At 44.6% G+C, this 19,621-nt stretch overlaps 1 protein-coding gene across 1 annotated transcript in view; it reads left to right on the top strand.

Moving 5' to 3' along the window:
• DNAH9 (dynein axonemal heavy chain 9) overlaps positions 1-19,621 on the top strand; it is a 739,144-nt gene that overhangs the window by 422,118 nt on the left and 297,405 nt on the right. The window contains exons 49-50 of the mRNA XM_053688948.1: positions 145-570; positions 4,261-4,380. Coding sequence (XP_053544923.1) covers positions 145-570; positions 4,261-4,380 — 546 coding nt within the window. The remainder of the gene's footprint in view (positions 1-144; positions 571-4,260; positions 4,381-19,621) is intronic.

Genomic DNA, 19,621 nt, shown 5'->3' with positions numbered 1-19,621 from the left:
TCATACATACAGTGTATAAAGAGTGTAGGACCCTGAGCAAGAGATAGAAGCCAGGGATCAGTTGGTTTAATCATCTTACATTGTGCAAACGTTGCAATACAGTCCATGGTTAAATAGTCTAATACTTTGCTTTTTGCCTTCTAGAACAATCTAACAGAGCTTAAGTCATTTGGGGCCCCTCCATCAGCTGTCACAAACGTCACTGCAGCTGTGATGGTTCTTACTGCCCCTGGAGGCAAAGTACCCAAGGACAAGAGCTGGAAAGCAGCCAGGGTTGTTATGAATAAAGTTGATGGATTCTTGGACTCCTTGGTCAACTTCAATAAGGAGAACATACCTGACAGCTGTATTAAGGCCATCCAGCCCTACCTGCAGGACCCAGAGTTCAACCCTGAATTCATAGCATCAAAATCATATGCCGCTGCTGGGCTCTGCTCATGGGTCGTTAACATTGTAAAGTTCTATGAAGTCTACTGTGAAGTGGAGCCAAAACGACAGGCTCTAAACAAAGCCAACGCTGAGCTTGCTGCCGCAGAGGAGAAACTTGCTAACATCAAGGCCAAAATTGCTGTAAGTTAACTTGTCTAAAGCCAAATGTTCTTCCTGGCTCTCAACCCTGTTATGCTATCTAATTACATTGGTAATTAATATAACACTCTAGAGACAGACCTAATTTATACAGAGGCACTTAAATAAAACCTAATGGTGTACTGTGCAGTGAAAATGTGTGATCAACGACCATTCATAAAAGAGATGATGTACTGCATTTTGTTTCCCATTATTGTGTATCCCATTGATATACCAGCCACACAGTAAATGTATTATAATTGTTCATTTAGATTTACTTTTGCAAGTGAAACAGCAGTTTTTGCTCATTGAAACCTTCAACCACAATGATAATTTCAGCACCAAAGTATTTTTCCTTTGTGTATAGAGTGAGGTAAGAAAATCTGGTTTCACTGAGCAAAACCAACTATGTCAGATACAAACAATAAATGTAAATTATTCCCATTCATTTAATACTGTTCAGCTAAGATAACAAGACACTAAGTTAACATAATTATAGCACAGAGTCCCCTTATAATTTATGTACTTTATAAAGTAACTTCATTTCTGAGAGAAAACCTCATTCTTCTAGGTGGGCAGATCCTGGATGGGCTTTTGGTTTGAAAAACAGACTCCGGCCATAAGTAGAAAAATCTTGTGCAGAGTATAAAACTGTTATCCCTATTTATCTGTGTTTTTTGTAATTTAGAGTGTGTCAGACAAGCCCTCATATTACTGAATTAATGCAGCTGTATAATAAGCTTCCCTCTATCTCATCTATCTATAGTGGAAGTCGTGATATAATGGCACATTCTGCCCCAAGGAGTGTACAGTCTAGTGGTACAATAACAGCCATTGCCCAGAAAAACATAAAGTGTATTGGCACTGCCCACATCCTGCCAGCTTTCCTCATACCTATACATGATAGAGACTTTATCTGACAGATCAGAGACATACTGTCAGTATTTGTCAGGTGGTTATGTGACCAGTAGTCGCCAGTGACAGGTCTGCTGTTTGTACAGACTCTCCTATACTTACACTTTCTGTCCTGTAACAGCATTTGTCAGGTGGTTACATGACCAGTAGTCGCCAGTGACAGGTCTGCTGTTTGTACAGACTCTCCTATACTTACACTTTCTGTCCTGTAACAGCATTTGTCAGGTGGTTACATGACCAGTAGTCGCCAGTGACAGGTCTGCTGTTTGTACTGACTCTCCTATAGTTTTGCTTTCTGTCCTGTAACAGTATTTGTCAGGTGGTTACATGACCAGTAGGTGCCAGTGACAGGTCTGCTGTTTGTACTGACTCTCCTATACTTACACTTTCTGTCCTGTAACAGCATTTGTCAGGTGGTTACATGACCAGTAGTCGTCAGTGACAGGTCTGCTGTTTGTACTGACTCTCCTATACTTACACTTTCTGTCCTGTAACAGCATTTGTCAGGTGGTTACATGACCAGTAGTCGTCAGTGACAGGTCTGCTGTTTGTACTGACTCTCCTATACTTACACTTTCTGTCCTGTAACAGCATTTGTCAGGTGGTTACATGACCAGTAGTCGTCAGTGACAGGTCTGCTGTTTGTACTGACTCTCTTATACTTACACTTTCTGTCCTGTAACAGCATTTGTCAGGTGGTTACATGACCAGTAGTCGCCAGTGACAGGTCTGCTGTTTGTACTGACTCTCTAATACTTTCACTTTCTGTCCTGTAACAGCATTTGTCAGGTGGTTACGTGACCAGTAGTCGCCAGTGACAGGTCTGCTGTTTGTACTTACTCTCTCACCTTATACTTACACTTTCTGTCCTGTAACAGCATTTGTCAGGTGGTTACATGACCAGTAGTCGCCAGTGACAGGTCTGCTGTTTGTACTGACTCTCCTATAGTTTTGCTTTCTGTCCTGTAACAGCATTTGTCAGGTGGTTACATGACCAGTAGTCGCCAGTGACAGGTCTGCTGTTTGTACTGACTCTCTCACCTTATACTTTCACTTTCTGTCCTGTAACAGCATTTGTCAGGTGGTTACATGACCAGTAGTCGCCAGTGACAGGTCTGCTGTTTGTACTGACTCTCTTATACTTTCACTTTCTGTCCTGTAACAGCATTTGTCAGGTGGTTACGTGACCAGTAGTCGCCAGTGACAGGTCTGCTGTTTGTACTGACTCTCTTATACTTTCACTTTCTGTCCTGTAACAGCATTTGTCAGGTGGTTACGTGACCAGTAGTCGCCAGTGACAGGTCTGCTGTTTATACTGACTCTCTTATACTTTCACTTTCTGTCCTGTAACAGCATTTGTCAGGTGGTTACATGACCAGTAGTCGCCAGTGACAGGTCTGCTGTTTGTACTGACTCTCTAATACTTTCACTTTCTGTCCTGTAACAGCATTTGTCAGGTGGTTACATGACCAGTAGTCGCCAGTGACAGGTCTGCTGTTTGTACTTACTCTCTAATACTTTCACTTTCTGTCCTGTAACAGCATTTGTCAGGTGGTTACATGACCAGTAGTCGCCAGTGACAGGTCTGCTGTTTGTACTGACTCTCTCACCTTATACTTTCACTTTCTGTCCTGTAACAGCATTTGTCAGGTGGTTACGTGACCAGTAGTCGCCAGTGACGGGTCTGCTGTTTGTACTGACTCTCTTATACTTTCACTTTCTGTCCTGTAACAGCATTTGTCAGGTGGTTACGTGACCAGTAGTCGCCAGTGACAGGTCTGCTGTTTGTACTGACTCTCCTATAGTTTTGCTTTCTGTCCTGTAACAGCATTTGTCAGGTGGTTACGTGACCAGTAGTCGCCAGTGACAGGTCTGCTGTTTGTACTGACTCTCTAATACTTTCACTTTCTGTCCTGTAACAGCATTTGTCAGGTGGTTACATGACCAGTAGTCGCCAGTGACAGGTCTGCTGTTTGTACTGACTCTCTTATACTTACACTTTCTGTCCTGTAACAGCATTTGTCAGGTGGTTACGTGACCAGTAGTCGCCAGTGACAGGTCTGCTGTTTGTACTGACTCTCCTATAGTTTTGCTTTCTGTCCTGTAACAGCATTTGTCAGGTGGTTACATGACCAGTAGTCGCCAGTGACAGGTCTGCTGTTTATACTGACTCTCTAATACTTTCACTTTCTGTCCTGTAACAGCATTTGTCAGGTGGTTACATGACCAGTAGTCGCCAGTGACAGGTCTGCTGTTTGTACTGACTCTCTCACCTTATACTTTCACTTTCTGTCCTGTAACAGCATTTGTCAGGTGGTTACATGACCAGTAGGCGCCAGTGACAGGTCTGCTTTTTGTACTGACTCTCTAATACTTTCACTTTCTGTCCTGTAACAGCATTTGTCAGGTGGTTACATGACCAGTAGTCGCCAGTGACAGGTCTGCTGTTTGTACTGACTCTCTCACCTTATACTTTCACTTTCTGTCCTGTAACAGCATTTGTCAGGTGGTTACATGACCAGTAGGCGCCAGTGACAGGTCTGCTGTTTGTACTGACTCTCTTATACTTTCACTTTCTGTCCTGTAACAGCATTTGTCAGGTGGTTACGTGACCAGTAGTCGCCAGTGACAGGTCTGCTGTTTGTACTTACTCTCTAATACTTTCACTTTCTGTCCTGTAACAGCATTTGTCAGGTGGTTACATGACCAGTAGTCGCCAGTGACAGGTCTGCTGTTTGTACTGACTCTCTAATACTTTCACTTTCTGTCCTGTAACAGCATTTGAACGAGAACCTGGCCAAGCTGACTGCGAAGTTTGAGAAAGCGACTGCAGATAAACTGAAATGTCAGCAAGAAGCAGAAGCCACAGCGCTGACAATCTCGCTGGCCAATCGTTTGGTAAGTACCCAGCACACCTGTCCTCCTTTTGAAGGAGTAAATACACCCCCAGCACTGCCTGTTACTTCATTGTCTACAGCTGCACCTCATCACATGGTAATTACACATCCCAAGCACTACCTGTTACTTCATTGTCTACAGCTGCACCTCATCACATGGTAATTACACTCCAGAACTGCCTGTTACTTCATTGTCTACAGCTGCAGCTCATCACATGGTAATAACAACCCAGAACTGCCTGTTACTTCATTGTCTACAGCTGCACCTTGTCACATGGTAATTACACCCCCCTCCAGAACTGCCTGTTACTTCATTGTCTACAGCTGCACCTCATCACATGGTAATTACACCCCTCCAGCACTGCCTGTTACTTCATTGTCTACAGCTGCACCTCGTCACATGGTAATTACACCCCCAGCACTGCCTGTTACTTTATTCTCTATAGCTACACCTTGTTGCATGGTAATTACACCACCCCCAGCACTGCCTGTTACTTAATTGTCTACAGCTGCACCTTGTCACATGGTAATTACATCCCCCAGCACTGCCTGTTACTTCATTTTCTACAGCTACACCTCGTCACATGGTAATTACACCTCACAGCACTGCCTTTTACTTCATTGTCTACAGCTGCACCTCATAACATGGTCATTACAACCCTCCAGCACTGCCTGTTACTTCATTGTCTACAGCTGCACCTTGTCACATGGTAATTACCCCCCCCCCAGCACTGCCTGTTACTTCATTGTCTACAGCTGTACCTAATAACATGGTAATTACACCCCCCAAGCACTGCCTGTTACTTCATTGTCTACAGCTACACCTTGTCACATGGTAATTACACCACCCCCAGAACTGCCTGTTACTTCATTGTCTACAGCTGCACCTCGTCACATGGTAATTACACCACCCCAGCACTGCCTGTTACTTCATTGTCTACAGCTGCACCTCGTCACATGGTAATTACACGACCCCCAGCACTGCCTGTTACTTCATTGTCTACAGCTGCACCTCGTCTTATGGTAATTACACCACCCCCAGCACTGCCTATTACTTCATTGTCTAAGGCTGCACCTCGTCACATGGTAATCAAACCACCCCCAGCACTGCCTGTTACTTAATTGTCTACAGCTGCACCTCGTCACATTGTAATTACACCACCCCCAGCACTGCCTGTTACTTAATTGTCTACAGCTGCACCTTGTCACATGGTAATTACACCACCCCCAGCACTGCCTGTTACTTCATTGTCTACAGCTGCACCTTGTCACATGGTAATTACACCCCCCCAGCACTGCCTGTTACTTCATTGTCTACAGCTGCACCTCATCACACAGTAATTACACCCCCCAGCACTGCCTGTTACTTCATTGTCTACAGCTACACTTTGTCACATGGTAATTACACTCCCCAGCACTGCCTGTTACTTAAATGTCTACAGCTGCACCTCGTAACATGGTAATTACAACCCCTCCCCCCAACACTGCCTGTTACTTCATTGTCTACAACTGCACCTCGTCACATGTTAATTACACCCCCCAAGCACTGCCTGTTACTTCATTGTCTACAGCTGCACCTTGTCACATGGTAATTACACCCCCCAAGCACTGCCTGTTACTTCATTGTCTACAGCTGCACCTCGTCACATGGTAATTACACCACCCCCAGCACTGACTGTTACTTCATTGTCTACAGCTGCACCTCGTCACATGGCTATTACACCTCCCCCAGCACTGCCTGTTACTTAATTGTCTACAGCTGCACCTCATCACATGGTAATTACACCACCCCCAGCACTGCCTGTTACTTCATTGTCTACAGCTGCACCTCGTCACATGGTAGTTACACCACCCCCAGCACTGCCTGTTACTTCATTGTCTACAGCTGCACCTTGTCACATGGTAATTACACCCCCAAGCACTGCCTGTTACTTCATTGTCTACAGCTGCACCTCGTCACATGGTAATTGCACCCCCCAGCACTGCCTGTTACTTCATTGTCTACAGCTGCACCTCGTCACATGGTAGTTACACCACCCCCAGCACTGCCTGTTACTTCATTGTCTACAGCTGCACTTTGTCACATGGTAATTACAGCCCCCCCAGCACTGCCTGTTACTTCATTGTCTACAACTGCACCTCATCTCATGGTAATTACACCCCCCAGCACTGCCTGTTACTTCATTGTCTACAGCTGCACCTTGTAACATGGTAATTACACCCCCCAGCACTGCCTGTTACTTCATTGTCTACAGCTGCACCTCGTCACATGGTAATTACACATCCAGCACTGCCTGTTACATCATTGTCTACAGCTGCACCTCGTCACATGGTAATTACACTCCCCAGCACTGCCTGTTACTTAATTGTCTACAGCAGCACCTCGTAACATGGTAATTACACCACCCCAGCACTGCCTGTTACTTCATTGTCTACAGCTGCACCTCGTCACATGTTAATTACACCCCCAGTGTATAAGTGATATGCTGCTCCTCTTAGAGAATGTGTATAAGGGATATGCTGCTCCTCTTAGAGAATGTGTATAAGTCATATGCTGCTCCTCTTAGAGAGTGTGTATAAGTGATATGCTGCTCCTCTTAGAGAATGTGTATAAGGGATATGCTGCTCCTCTTAGAGAGTGTGTATAAGGGATATGCTGCTCCTCTTAGAGAATGTGTATAAGTGATATGCTGCTCCTCTTAGAGAATGTGTATAAGTGATATGCTGCTCCTCATAGAGAATGTGTATAAGGGATATGCTGCTCCTGTTAGAGAATGCGTATAAGTGATATGCTGCTCCTCTTAGAGAATGTGTATAAGTTATATGCTGCTCCTCTTAGAGAATGTGTATAAGGGATATGCTGCTCCTGTTAGAGAATGCGTATAAGTGATATGCTGCTCCTCTTAGAGAATGTGTATAAGGGATATGCTGCTCCTCTTAGAGAATGTGTATAAGTGATATGCTGCTCCTCATAGAGAATGTGTATAAGGGATATGCTGCTCCTGTTAGAGAATGCGTATAAGTGATATGCTGCTCCTCTTAGAGAATGTGTATAAGTGATATGCTGCTCCTCTTAGAGAATGTGTATAAGTGATATGCTGCTCCTCTTAGAGAATATGTATAAGTGATATGCTGCTCCTCTTAGAGAATGTGTATAAGGAATATGCTGCTCCTCTTAGAGAATGTGTATAAGGGATATGCTGCTCCTCTTAGAGAATGTGTATAAGGGATATGCTGCTCCTGTTAGAGAATGCTGCTCCTCTTAGAGAATGTGTATAAGTGATGTGCTGCTCCTCTTAGAGAATGTGTATAAGTGATGTGCTGCTCCTCTTAGAGAATGTGTATAAGGGATATGCTGCTCCTATTAGAGAATGTGTATAAGGGATATGCTGCTCCTCTTAGAGAATGTGTATAAGTAATATGCTGCTCCTCTTAGAGAATGTGTATAAGGGATATGCTGCTCCTCTTAGAGAATGTGTATAAGTGATATGCTGCTCTACTTAGAGAATGTGTATAAGTGATGTGCTGCTCCTGTTAGAGAATGTGTATAAGTGATATGCTGCTCCTCTTAGAGAATGTGTATAAGGGATGTGCTGCTCCTGTTAGAGAATGTGTATAAGTGATATGCTGCTCTACTTAGAGAATGTGTATAAGAGATATGCTGCTCCTCTTAGAGAATGTGTATAAGGGATATGCTGCTCCTCTTAGAGAATGTGTATAAGGGATATGCTGCTCCTGTTAGAGAATGTGTATAAGGGATATGCTGTTCCTCTTAGAGAATGTGTATAAGGGATATGCTGCTCCTCTTAGAGAATGTGTATAAGTGATATGCTGCTCCTCTTAGAGAATGTGTATAAGTAATATGCTGCTCCTCTTAGAGAATGTGTATAAGTGATATGCTGCTCCTCTTAGAGAATGTGTATAAGTAATATGCTGCTCCTCTTAGAGAATGTGTATAAGTGATATGCTGCTCCTCTTAGAGAATGTGTATAAGTGATATGCTGCTCCTCTTAGAGAATGTGTATAAGGGATATGCTACTCCTCTTAGAGAAAGTGTATAAGGGATATGCTGCTCCTCTTAGAGAATGTGTATAAGGGATATGCTGCTCCTCTTAGAGAATGTGTATAAGGGATATGCTGCTCCTCTTAGAGAATGCGTATAAGTGATATGCTGCTCCTCTTAGAGAGTGTGTATAAGTGATATGCTGCTCCTCTTAGAGAATGTGTATAAGGGATATGCTGCTCCTGTTAGAGAGTGTGTATAAGGGATATGCTGCTCCTCTTAGAGAATGTGTATAAGTTATATGCTGCTCCTCTTAGAGAATGTGTATAAGGGATATGCTGCTCCTGTTAGAGAATGTGTATAAGTGATGTGCTGCTCCTGTTAGAGAATGTGTATAAGGGATATGCTGCTCCTGTTAGAGAATGTGTATAAGGGATATGCTGCTCCTCTTAGAGAATGTCTATAAGTGATATGCTGCTCCTGTTAGAGAATGTGTATAAGGGATATGCTGCTCCTCTTAGAGAATGTGTATAAGTGATATGCTGCTCCTGTTAGAGAATGTGTATAAGGGATATGCTGCTCCTCTTAGAGGATGTGTATAAGGTATATGCTGCTCCTGTTAGAGAATGTGTATAAGTGATATGCTGCTCCTGTTAGAGAATGTGTATAAGGGATATGCTGCTCATCTTAGAGAATGTGTATAAGGGATATGCTGCTCCTCATAGAGAATGTGTATAAGGGATATGCTGCTCCTCATAGAGAATGTGTATAAGTGATATGCTGCTCCTCTTAGAGAATGTGTATGTGATATGCTGCTCCTGTTAGAGAATGTGTATAAGTGATATGCTGCTCCTCATAGAGAATGTGTATAAGGGATATGCTGCTCCTCATAGAGAATGTGTATAAGGGATATGCTGCTCCTGTTAGAGAATGTGTATAAGGGATATGCTGCTCATCTTAGAGAATGTGTATAAGTGATATGCTGCTCCTGTTAGAGAATGTGTATAAGGGATATGCTGCTCTACTTAGAAAATGTGTATAAGGGATATGCTGCTCCTGTTAGAGAATGTGTATAAGGGATATGCTGCTCCTCTTAGAGAATGTGTATAAGTGATATGCTGCTCCTGTTAGAGAATGTGTATAAGGGATATGCTGCTCCTGTTAGAGAATGTGTATAAGGTATATGCTGCTCATCTTAGAGAATGTGTATAAGGGATATGCTGCTCCTCATAGAGAATGTGTATAAGGGATATGCTGTTCCTCTTAGAGAATGTGTATAAGGTATATGCTGCTCCTGTTAGAGAATGTGTATAAGGTATATGCTGCTCATCTTAGAGAATGTGTATAAGGGATATGCTGCTCCTCATAGAGAATGTGTATAAGGGATATGCTGTTCCTCATAGAGAATGTGTATAAGTGATATGCTGCTCCTCTTAGAGAATGTGTATGTGATATGCTGCTCCTGTTAGAGAATTTGTATAAGGTATATGCTGCTCCTGTTAGAGAATGTGTATAAGGTATATGCTGCTCATCTTAGAGAATGTGTATAAGGGATATGCTGCTCCTGTTAGAGAATGTGTATAAGGGATATTCTGCTCATCTTAGAGAATGTGTATAAGTGATATGCTGCTCCTCTTAGAGAATGTGTATAAGTGATATGCTGCTCCTCTTAGAGAATGTGTATAAGTGATATGCTGCTCCTCTTAGAGAATGTGTATAAGGGATATGCTGCTCCTCTTAAAGAATGTGTATAAGTGATATGCTGCTCTACTTAGAGAATGTGTATAAGTGATATGCTGCTCCTCTTAGAGAATGTGTATAAGGGATATGCTGCTCCTCATAGAGAATGTGTATAAGTAATATGCTGCTCCTCTTAGAGAATGTGTATAAGGGATATGCTGCTCCTCATAGAGAATGTGTATAAGTAATATGCTGCTCCTCTTAGAGAATGTGTATAAGTGATATGCTGCTCTTCTTAGAGAATGTGTATAAGGGATATGCTGCTCCTCTTAGAGAATGTGTATAAGGGATATGCTGCTCCTCTTAGAGAATGTGTGTTACAGAAGCATTAGTTATTCTGTTGTGAAGAGCTTATTTCCCAGCAGCAATGCCTGAACCAGCAAGCCAGCGCCTAAGAAGGGCTCCAAGAAAACTGTAACAAGTTTCATTTCATAAAGAGTTAACTCTTTTTTTTCAGCTTTTAGAAACTATTGTCTAATCACCTCTGGAGCCAGACTGCTAATTGATAAGATGAACTTGTAAACTTGTTATCTTAAGTACTGTAATCCTATTGTGGCCTGTCAAAGGACAGTGCTCTCTATCTAAATGTGTGATGGGGGATTTTGTGCTTCCCCCCCTCTCCCCCTGGGAGTGCCCTGTGTGCATGTAACCTTAATAAAAAGCAGGCTGGGCATCCCAGTCCTGAGTTCTTGTTTGACCCTCAATCGCAGCGTTGACTCGTTTTTGTGGGCAGAAGGGTATCCTAGCTGTACTGCAGCTAAGGGAGATTATTCTATATTTGCGAGACTCATATAGAATACTATGGAAAGCAGCTTCTCCCCTCTTTAGCAATAGGGATCCAGGCTACTAAGCGGTCCATCTCTCAGCGAGACTAAGGGTAACCGTAACATTTGGCGGCAGCGGCGGGATTTTCCTGGATTTCCTAGGAGAGGTACAGAACGGATGGAGAGCGCTTACGAAAAATTGAAGCGTACAACCCTAAAGGATTTACTTGAAAGCAGAGGGGGGTACGCCAGCAACCGGCCGAGGAGAGAGCTGATCGCAGAATTGACCGAACTGGATCAGAGCTTCACAATGGCGGAAACACCGACCACGATTAGTGACGAAAAAACCAGGATTGTTCGGGAAAGGCTCTCATTATACGGGCCGAACCCCTCCATGGAATTGGTACAGCAGTTGATGGCGGAGGCGGACGAGGATATACGAGAGACTCGAGCCCACGAACTCAACCTAGCGAACGCACACCGCAATGCTGAAGCCCCGCAGGTAATCATCCCTGTCGAAAATGCTGGGAGGCCCAAGATACCCTATGCGGCATTTCGACCCTTCCTAGAGAGCAAGACAGGGATTGATGAATATTTGGCGGACTTCGAAAGGCAATGTGCCCTGCACCAGATTCCCAACAGAGAGTGGCCCACGATATTGTCTGGGAAACTATCCGGGCGAGCCCTGGAAGCCTTTCGTACTCTGGGTGCTGAGGAAGTGACACAGTATGAGCTAGTTAAGGAGACACTGTTGCGACGGTACGCTGTAACTCCGGACACGTATCGCCGACAGTTTCGGGGCACGGAAAAGAAGCCTAACGATACCCATATGGAATGGGCGCACCGAATGCGGAGAGCGGCAAATCACTGGCTGAGCGGAAGTAAAGCGGTGACTGGGGAGGAAATTTTACAATTGTTTCTCTTAGAACATTTTTATAATGGCATGGAACAGCAAGGGAAGGAATGGCTGCGAGACAGGCGGCCTTCTACCTTAGAAGAAGCAGCCAAATTGGCCGATGAACATTATGACTCCCGTCTTCACGAACCCATGAACTACCGAGCTCCAGCACGGGTCGAACCCAGAGAGGTTTACCGTGCACCCCCTCGTGCTGAATTCCGAGCCCCGGTGCCCACAGGGCCCGTCCGACACTCAGGACCACCCAATAACAGCTCTGAGCGTCCCAGACCGACTTGCCACCGATGCAAGCAACCAGGGCATTTCATGGCTAGCTGCCCCCTTAATACGCACCAGACACCCAGGAATTACAATTACCCCTCTGGGTCCTATCGTCCGGCCCGGGCCCTCTGTGTTAACCAAGAGGCCCCTATGGAGGGATATGTGGGGCCGCTTCACGAGGCAGACCCTGTATATGCTGCCTCAGATAACCGCCAGCACCATCGGCAGAGGGTATGGCTCGAGGGGCGATCTACCGAGGGATTGCGAGACACAGGGGCTACTATCACGCTGGTACAGAGTCATTTGGTGCCAGAGCACAAGCGATCCGGACAGACTGTGGCCGTTAGAGTGGCGGGGGGGGGATGTGTACAAAATTCCAACAGCTAAAGTGCATCTTGATTGGGGAGCGGGAAAGGGGGCTGTGAACGTGGGCCTAATGGATAATTTACCTGCCGAAGTACTACTGGGCAACGATTTGGGCCCCATGACTTCTGCCTATGCTCCAGTATGCAACAACGAGGCGGACCCAGTGACTACACGGGCCCAAGCCCGGACGGAGCGAGAGCTCTCACCAGTGCGGGAGACACAGGTAAGACCTACCCCGACCTTGCCTGACAGGTTAGGCCCCATACCCTGGGACACCCCAGATGCCTTCGAGGCAGAGTCTAAGACTGACCCGACCTTACAAAAGTACCGGGAACGAGCAGAGACCGGAGGGGGCGGGGCAGATAACGAAACATTCTTATGGGAAAAAGGGAAACTATACCGCTGGACAGAGAAAAGGGGACAGCGTAGGCGACAGCTGGTAGTGCCCCACAAATACCGTCAAGAAATCCTCAAAATAGGCCACGACATCCCCTTAGCAGGCCACCTAGCCGTTACCCGTACCCTACACCGCATTACTCACACGTTCTTTTGGCCAGGGGTGCACGCTGACGTTAGAACTTACTGTAACACCTGCGATGTGTGTCAACGAGTAGGAAGGCAAGGCGATCACCCTAAAGCCCAGCTAGTAAATATGCCCATTGTAGAGGAACCCTTCAGCCGGGTTGCTATTGACCTAGTGGGACCACTGGCTACCCCTAGTCCCTCCGGTAAGCGATACATTCTTACCGTAGTGGACTACGCTACCAGGTACCCAGAGGCTGTCGCCCTATCCAACATACAAGCGGATACGGTAGCGAATGCACTAGTACAGGTGTTCTCCCGGGTAGGATTTCCAAAAGAAATCCTATCCGACCGAGGCACCCAATTTACGGCTGAATTGACCCAACAACTCTGGCAGGTTTGCAAAATTAAGTCCCTCCTAAGCTCCCCATACCACCCCCAGACGAACGGGCTGTGTGAGAGGTTCAATGGGACCCTCAAGCAAATGCTCAAGACCTTCACTCAGGAATACCGAGACTGGGAACGCTTCCTGCCGCACCTCCTATTTGCTTATCGGGAGGTGCCCCAGGAAACGACAGGGTTCTCTCCCTTCGAGTTGCTCTACGGAAGAAAGGTACGGGGACCCCTAAACCTGATCCGGGAGCACTGGGAGGGAGAGATGGAGGCTGACGGTGTCCCAATTGTGCCATACGTGCTGGAACTCAGGGACCGAATGGAGCAATTAGCCAAATCCGTGCGGGCTAATCTCCAGTTGGCCCAGAGAAGACAGAAAGTATGGTACGATCGGGGGGCCCGAAAGAGAATCTTCACCATAGGACAAAAGGTGTTAGTACTTAAGCCGGTGAAGACAGACAAATTGCAGGCGTCCTGGCAGGGTCCCTACCAGATCGTAGAGAAAAGGGGAGACACCACTTATGTGATAGCTAGCTGCCACGACAACAATCTTAGAAAGACATTCCATGTAAACATGCTCAAGGAATATTTTGAGCGACCAGAGAACGTGACGGCCGTATGTTGTTCCCCTCAGGAAGACCCCGACAGTTTACCCATTCCAGACCTATTAGAAAAGAGCCTCCCCACAGGTATAGTGGCGCAGGTTCAGATAGAGGACCGACTTAGCCCCACTGAAAGGGAGCAGCTCAACCAACTCCTCCAGTCCAAACACCTCACCTTCTCCCCGAAGCCAGGGTACACTACTTTAACCACCGACCAGGTAGATACTCCGGGACAAGCTCCCTTGCGCCAGGCTCCGTACCGAATCCCCGAAGCAGTTAGGACAGGAATGAAGAAGGAGATCGATGAGATGCTCCAGCTCAGGGTAATTGAGCCCTCCGATAGTCCCTGGGCCTCCCCAGTTGTCTTGGTGCCCAAGAAAGATGGGACCACCCGGTTCTGCGTAGACTATCGGAGGCTCAATGAAAATACCGTGACGGACGCTTACCCTATGCCCAGGGTAGACGAGCTACTCGATCGTATAGCCAGGGGAAATTACCTGACCACTATTGACCTCTGCAAAGGTTACTGGCAGATTCCCCTGGCCCCGGAGGCTATCCCCAAGTCGGCATTCGTCACCCCATTCGGCTTATATCAGTTTAGGGTAATGCCGTTTGGGATGAAGAATGCCCCAGCTACATTCCAGCGCTTGGTGGATAGGCTCCTGGATGGCTTCCAGAGTTTTGCTTGCGCCTACCTGGACGACATAGCGATCCACAGTGAGTCCTGGGAGGACCACTTAGCTCATGTGGGAATGGTTCTGGATCAGATCCGGGCTGCTGGCCTGACTCTGAAGAAAAATGCCACTTTGGGATGGCCGAGGTACAGTACCTGGGTCACCGGGTGGGGTGTGGAAAGCAGCGACCAGAGCCGGCCAAAATAGAAGCTGTCGCCAATTGGCCCACCCCCATCACTAAGACTCAGGTCCTAGCCTTCCTGGGCACGGCAGGGTACTATAGACGGTTCGTACCAGACTACAGCACACTTGCCAAACCCCTGACTGACTTGACCAAGAAGAACTTACCTCGACAGGTCCTGTGGTCTCCCCACTGTGAAACGGCTTTCCAGGCTCTCAAAAATGCTCTAATTAACGCTCCTGTCTTGGCGGCCCCAGCCCTTAACAAACGTTTTATCGTCCATACAGATGCTTCCATGTTCGGGCTGGGAGCTGTCCTCAGCCAAGTAGGCGAAGATGGAGGGGAGCATCCAGTTGCCTACATCAGCCGGAAGCTCCTGCCCCGCGAAGTCAGCTATGCAGCGGTCGAAAAGGAGTGTTTGGCTTTGGTGTGGGCATTAAAGAAATTGACTCCCTATTTATATGGTCAGGAGTTCACTCTGGTCACCGACCATAACCCGTTGGTGTGGCTGAACCGGGTCTCTGGAGATAACGGCAGGCTATTACGTTGGAGCTTATCGTTGCAAACCTTCAATTTCACCATTACTTACAGACCTGGGAAACAGAATGGCAACGCCGACGGGTTGTTCAGACAAACCGACCTCAGCCCCGCATAACCAGCGGTCTGGACAGCCTTAGTCTGCCCGAAAAGGGGTCAGACCGTGTCTGCCAGAGTGTTCCACAGAAAGGGAGCAATGTTACAGAAGCATTAGTTATTCTGTTGTGAAGAGCTTATTTCCCAGCAGCAATGCCTGAACCAGCAAGCCAGCGCCTAAGAAGGGCTCCAAGAAAACTGTAACAAGTTTCATTTCATAAAGAGTTAACTCTTTTTTTTCAGCTTTTAGAAACTATTGTCTAATCACCTCTGGAGCCAGACTGCTAATTGATAAGATGAACTTGTAAACTTGTTATCTTAAGTACTGTAATCCTATTGTGGCCTGTCAAAGGACAGTGCTCTCTATCTAAATGTGTGATGGGGGATTTTGTGCTTCCCCCCCTCTCCCCCTGGGAGTGCCCTGTGTGCATGTAACCTTAATAAAAAGCAGGCTGGGCATCCCAGTCCTGAGTTCTTGTTTGACCCTCAATCGCAGCGTTGACTCGTTTTTGTGGGCAGAAGGGTATCCTAGCTGTACTGCAGCTAAGGGAGATTATTCTATATTTGCGAGACTCATATAGAATACTATGGAAAGCAGCTTCTCCCCTCTTTAGCAATAGGGATCCAGGCTACTAAGCGGTCCATCTCTCAGCGAGACTAAGGGTAACCGTAACAATGTGTATAAGGGATATGCTGCTCCTCTTAGAGAATGTGTATAAGGGATATACTGCTCCTCTTAGAGAATGTGTATAAGGGATATGCTGCTCCTGTTAGAGAATGTGTATAAGTGATATGCTGCTCCTCTTAGAGAATGTGTATAAGGGATATGCTGCTCCTCTTAGAGAATGTGTATAAGGGATATGCTGCTCCTCTTAGAGAATGTGTATAAGGGATATGCTGCTCCTCTTAGAGAATGTGTATAAGTGATATGCTGCTCCTCTTAGAGAATGTGTATAAGGGATATGCTGCTCCTCTTAGAGAATGTGTATAAGGGATATGCTGCTCCTCATAGAGAATGTGTATAAATGATATGCTGCTCCTGTTAGAGAATGTGTATAAGGGATATGCTGCTCCTCTTAGAGAATGTGTATAAGTGATATGCTGCTCCTGTTAGAGAATGTGTATAAGTGATATGCTGCTCCTGTTAGAGAATTTGTATAAGGGATATGCTGCTCCTGTTAGAGAATGTGTATAAGGGATATGCTGCTCCTCTTAGAGAATGTGTATAAGGGATATGCTGCTCCTCATAGAGAATGTGTATAAGGGATATGCTGCTCCTGTTAGAGAATGTGTATAAGGGATATGCTGCTCCTCTTAGAGAATGTGTATAAGTGATATGCTGCTCCTGTTAGAGAATGTGTATAAGGAATATGCTGCTCCTGTTAGAGAATGTGTATAAGTGATGTGCTGCTCCTCTTAGAGAATGTGTATAAGTGATGTGCTGCTCCTCTTAGAGAATGTGTATAAGTGATATGCTGCTCCTGTTAGAGAATGTGTATAAGGGATATGCTGCTCCTCTTAGAGAATGTGTATAAGGGATATGCTGCTCCTCTTAGAGAATGTGTATAAGGGATATGCTGCTCCTGTTAGAGAATGTGTATAAGGGATATGCTGCTCCTCTTAGAGAATGTGTATAAGTGATATGCTGCTCCTCTTAGAGAATGTGTATAAGGGATATGCTGCTCCTCTTAGAGAATGTGTTTAAGGGATATGCTGCTCCTCATAGAGAATGTGTATAAGGAATATGCTGCTCCTGTTAGAGAATGTGTATAAGTGATATAAAAAAAAAAAAAAAAGATAGAGAGGGGGCGCCCTAAGTGTAAGAGAGGGAATGTGACCAAATAAATCTATACTTATATATCTATATATTAAGTACCTGTGTTAGAGATTAGTACTAACAAATCTAAAAAATACTAGTGAGAAATCAATATAATATGCTGTGTATACCTATATCAATGTGAATAAAGAGTGGTAAATAATACAATGTGCAATATTATGCAGTAAAAATTAGTGACAATGTAATACAAAGTGAAACAAATAATATGCAATCATACAAACACAATGGTAATAAAGTGAAAGTCTCTATTGGGATGGGAGGCAGCTATCTGTGGTGATCCAGGCCAGGATCCAGGAGCGGCAATCTATGAAAAGAAAAAACAGAAGCGCCACATGGCCCAATATTGTTTGTTCAGAGATGGATAAATCTTAAGGTGATGAGTAAACTCACGTTTAGTAGAGCACCTCAATTAGTGCTAGATATACGGTCTGGGATCTATTAGGTCACCCAGAAGACCAACCTCCTGCACAGGAACTGATGTAAAGTGTGAAGCACCTCTTGTGGTGCTATAGAGGCATGAAGGGGTCAATTCAGTCACCCAACAGACTTCTAGCCAGAGATACAAATGGATCCAAAGGTACAAAGGATCCCACAACTGGTCCAGAAAAACGAATATTCCTCCAGAGAGGGATAAAAGATATATGTCCCAAAGAAAAATGCAGCAAGTGTTCAAAATATTAAAAAGTGATTTTAATAAAAATTATAAAAATAACAGGCAACGCGTTTCTCAGCAGATAGCTGTTTCATCAGGCTTCATAAAATGTTTACTGAACACTTGCTAGATATACCCTAAACCTAAACTGATTAATATTAAACAGGTGGTAGTGGGAGGGATCCACTTAATCAGTAATATGATCTTAACCAATCGGTTGTTACCATATAGGTCCCACATTAAAAACATAAACATAAACATAGACAGTTTATAATACAATATACAATGCATAAAACAGATTTCATACATTCCTAATTGTCCTACAGTTTGTTTGATCAAAAATATTTGGAAGAACTTCAAGACAACTTTTAGAAATTATTATACCTTATTTTTGAGAGTAATAGTAATGAGGCACACATTAAAGTATAGACCTCATGTCAACTATAACCAGTGTGGGAGGCGGTGATTAATAGCAATTTTTATGTATATATTTTTCTTGTTAGTGTCACATTTGATATTGATCTAAACTTATGATGGTCATACCTTGTTATGATTGACATGTTGTCTGATGACAAATTAGTTTCAGATGATATGCGTGATGAGAGCAGACAGAGCACAGCAATTCCAATACTAGTGAACGTTAAGTTATTTTAAAGACATAAATAAATGTCTCAGTCAGCTGTTAAGTCGTAGTTTCTAATTTGGTTGTAATTTGAATTCGCCGCTGACTAAGTCGGCGTCTACAGGCGCTCAATGCGCATGACAAGCCATAGTCAGATGTGGCCCAATCACTGCGTGCGCTCGAGAATAGGCGTTGACAGTAGCCACATTCCTCCTCTGCGCTGAGTGCGCATGCCCGGCCCCAATGCGCTGGGTGCGCATGCCCGGCTACAATGAGTCTGTCAAGTGAGGATCATATAATAGCGATCCTAATCCAGATACGTGGCACTGGCTGATAGGTATATAATGATAAGGGGCGTGAGATGTGTTATAACCACGGTGCATCTTTTTAATCTTTAATAAGTAAAAATATCATTGTACCCGTGAGGGGGCCGAAATATGGGAATTGACTAGAGCGACCACTAGAATTATCTAGTATAGAAAGAACTTGTGTTGCGCCAATGAAGGGGCCAATAAAGAGAGAACGTTCTCTAGGCGAACACTAAAATTATCTGATAGGAAGATAAGCATTACTGTCAGTTCATACTAATAATGTCATATAGATTACAGCGTTGGGGCATAGATCTGCAGTAAATACTACAGCTACAGTGGTTTCTAACACTAATAAGAGATGTATCAGATAAAGAGCAGTGTTTATGACTGGTGAGCAATCCCATAGGATAGTCGATGTGATTTCAAGAGGGCCACTAATGTCCCAGATATGTGTAAAACAATAATAGCAAGGGTTCATGTCTCATAATGTAGAGGCGCAAAATATTCTGGATCCGGTAAAGTACATAGGGTAATATATTGTTTTTTCAATATAAAAACATAATGATAACTAAAACGTATGTAATGTGCATAATAGTCATATAAAACTACCATTAGATCTAATCCCAAATATATATTTAAGTACATCTAGATGGAAAACATGAGATATACCACTTCAAGATAAGATAATATTAAGAGATACCAATAAATGGTCAAAACTGTATATCAGAAATTCAAGTGACAGATGTGATAGCAATCTTTATATCA

Source organism: Bombina bombina, chromosome 1 (assembly GCF_027579735.1).
Source record: "Bombina bombina isolate aBomBom1 chromosome 1, aBomBom1.pri, whole genome shotgun sequence".
Lineage (NCBI taxonomy): Eukaryota > Metazoa > Chordata > Amphibia > Anura > Bombinatoridae > Bombina > Bombina bombina.
The sequence above is the reverse complement of the archived record's forward strand: the minus strand, read 5'-3'. Positions and strand labels throughout refer to the sequence as shown.